The 2,320-nt window shown below is 35.9% G+C and overlaps 1 protein-coding gene across 1 annotated transcript; it reads right to left on the bottom strand.

The window, feature by feature from the left end:
• Nucleotides 1-404: 404 nt before the first annotated feature.
• LOC103015518 (protein kish-A-like) lies at nucleotides 405-701 on the bottom strand. Its single transcript, XM_057553270.1, has one exon. The coding sequence runs from the start codon at nucleotides 699-701 to the stop codon at nucleotides 405-407; it is 297 nt and encodes a 98-aa protein (XP_057409253.1).
• Nucleotides 702-2,320: the final 1,619 nt, after the last annotated feature.

Below are 2,320 nucleotides of genomic sequence, written 5' to 3'. Positions count from 1 at the left end.
AAAAAAATCTCATTCTATAAAGATTTATCGTTTCCAAATCACAGTGAAAGGAACTTAAATAATTTACCAATTTTGTTTTCTCCTATGTGCCTTAAAGATACCTCACTAAAAACTGGTATCTGACACAACAGAATGACATATGCAGAATGTAATATTGTAGTGACAGTACTGAGGTTGATTGTTACAGACATATTTAAACTCGGAGTATTAAATGGTTACATCCTAATTATTTATATAGAACGTTGGTCCAATAACTAAAATAGAGAACAGCAGCTGAAAATTTATCTCATTCAATGTTCAGAGATAAAAGGGTTAACCATTCCTTCCATTATTTTCTGCAGATAAGTCCTTTATTTTTTTCATATTTAAATCTGATGGCAACTGAATTGTGGCATTTTTCCAAGCTACTGTATGAAGAGGATGCTGAAGGCCACCACAATACAGCATACCGCAACATAAGGACTGTTCTGTTCACCAGTTCTGACACACTTCCAAAATATACCCAACAGCCCAGTTTTGTTTCTGTCCAGGAGGCTGAGTGCCAAGGATAGGATATAAGCACAGGTACATAGAAGCAACAAGATTACAGTCAACAGACTCTGAAAATTGAAAATGGCAGACCTAGTGAGACTGGCGAAGCCCCGGCCACATCTCCCTTCTGGGCCCGGGGCAAAAGAGGCGTGCAGGGGCGGAAGAGGCATGCAGGTCCGGCTTGCCTTTCTCGCTCCTTCCGCGGTCTGCAAGTGTTATTTTAATATGGTTTCATCACTGAGTCCAGGGCATTCTTACTATTGACTTAACTATAGACAGCTGTTCCGAATTAGAAAAAAACATTTTTTTCAGTCCAGTTGAGTTAGGTCAAAGTTGTAAAAAAAAATCAATCACAGATGTTTCAAATCCTGGCCATCATAAGTCTTTAGTACTTATTGTTTATACCATTCATTTGGAACAAAGCATATGCTACCTTATATTTTAAATTATTTTTAGAATTCCCTTTCCCCTGTACTTCATTATAAGCTTCAGTGCCGACATAGTTCAAACTTCCTTGCAGACCTTGTATCTAACCCTGCACACAACATATGTTCCATATGTATTTTTTAATTCAAACTAATTCAAATCAACTAACATGTTTTGAGTGCCTTCTGTGGTTGACTCAAATAAGAAAAAAGAATAGGTGTTTTTACCTCAGAATCATAGAACCAACTTTCAGGGGATTGTGGAGGTTTTGGAAAGAAAAAGCTTGACCTATAACTAATACAAAGTTGCCTAAGAATAGTGGTACATGAAGGTGCAAGGTAGGACATAGAAGAACCTGGTTACTTTATCCAACTTGATAAAAACATTAATGAAGCATTACCTTTTGTCACTTTTCTCAGAGGGAGACATTCCAGTTGACTGACATTGAAAGTAGTACATGGTAGGTGATCAATAAACATTGAGTAGCAGAGATGGTTTGTGAACAGGTAAGGAAAATGAAACGGCCAAAAGACACAAGGTTAGGGAGAGCCTAAGCAAATTACCTGATTCAATTAGAACACAGGGAGTATGAAGGTTAAAAGTGAAATTGGGCATGGTGGTAGTATTTATACCATGGAAATAGACAAATACTTCAAAGTAAATCAGAGCTCCCTTCCCCTCTCCTCTGCAGAGCTGGAGATAATCAGATTTCTGATTTTTCCCCACCAAAATTTAGCTTTCCTTTGCTAAAATTTCATAAAAATGGAATAGTAGAGTATGCATATTTTGATAAGGTAACTTAAAGACAGCTGAATACTTGAGATTTAGTCTTATTTCCACATGTATCAGTGGTTTGTACCTTTTTATTGTTGATTAGATTTCCAGTACACAAATATACGACAGTTTAAGTCATTTTCCTATTAATAGATACTTGGGCTGGTTCTAGTTTTGGGCTTTTATGAGTAAAGCTTTTTATGAAAATTCTTGTACAAATATTTTTGTAAACATATTTTTCAATACTCCTGGACAAATATATAGGTTTCCTGAGTCATCTGGTAGATGTATGCTCAAGTTTATTAAAGAAAAAAGCAAAGCAAGCAACAACAAAACAGCCCTTAGCCAAAGTGGTTGCTCCATGTTATGCTTTGTCAAAAGCGCATGGTAGTTAGTTGTCTTATCTCACCTCCACAACGTTTACAGTTTTATTATGATATATCTTGAAAAGGATATCTTTAAATTGACTTTCTTTGGTGATCTGTGAGCTTTATGAAATTTGTTATCTAAATCTCTCCCCAAATTTGGGAACTTCTCAGTCATTATTTCTTTAAATAAATTCTCTGCTCCCTTCTCCCTTTTTTTCTTC

The sequence above is a fragment of the Balaenoptera acutorostrata genome, chromosome 9 (assembly GCF_949987535.1).
Source record: "Balaenoptera acutorostrata chromosome 9, mBalAcu1.1, whole genome shotgun sequence".
Lineage (NCBI taxonomy): Eukaryota > Metazoa > Chordata > Mammalia > Artiodactyla > Balaenopteridae > Balaenoptera > Balaenoptera acutorostrata.
The sequence above is the reverse complement of the archived record's forward strand: the minus strand, read 5'-3'. Positions and strand labels throughout refer to the sequence as shown.

Coding starts and splice junctions, on each gene's coding strand:
- LOC103015518 (XM_057553270.1), bottom strand. CDS start 701: ATGCCTCTTCCGCCCCTGCACGCCTCTTTTGCCCCGGGCCCAGAAGGG.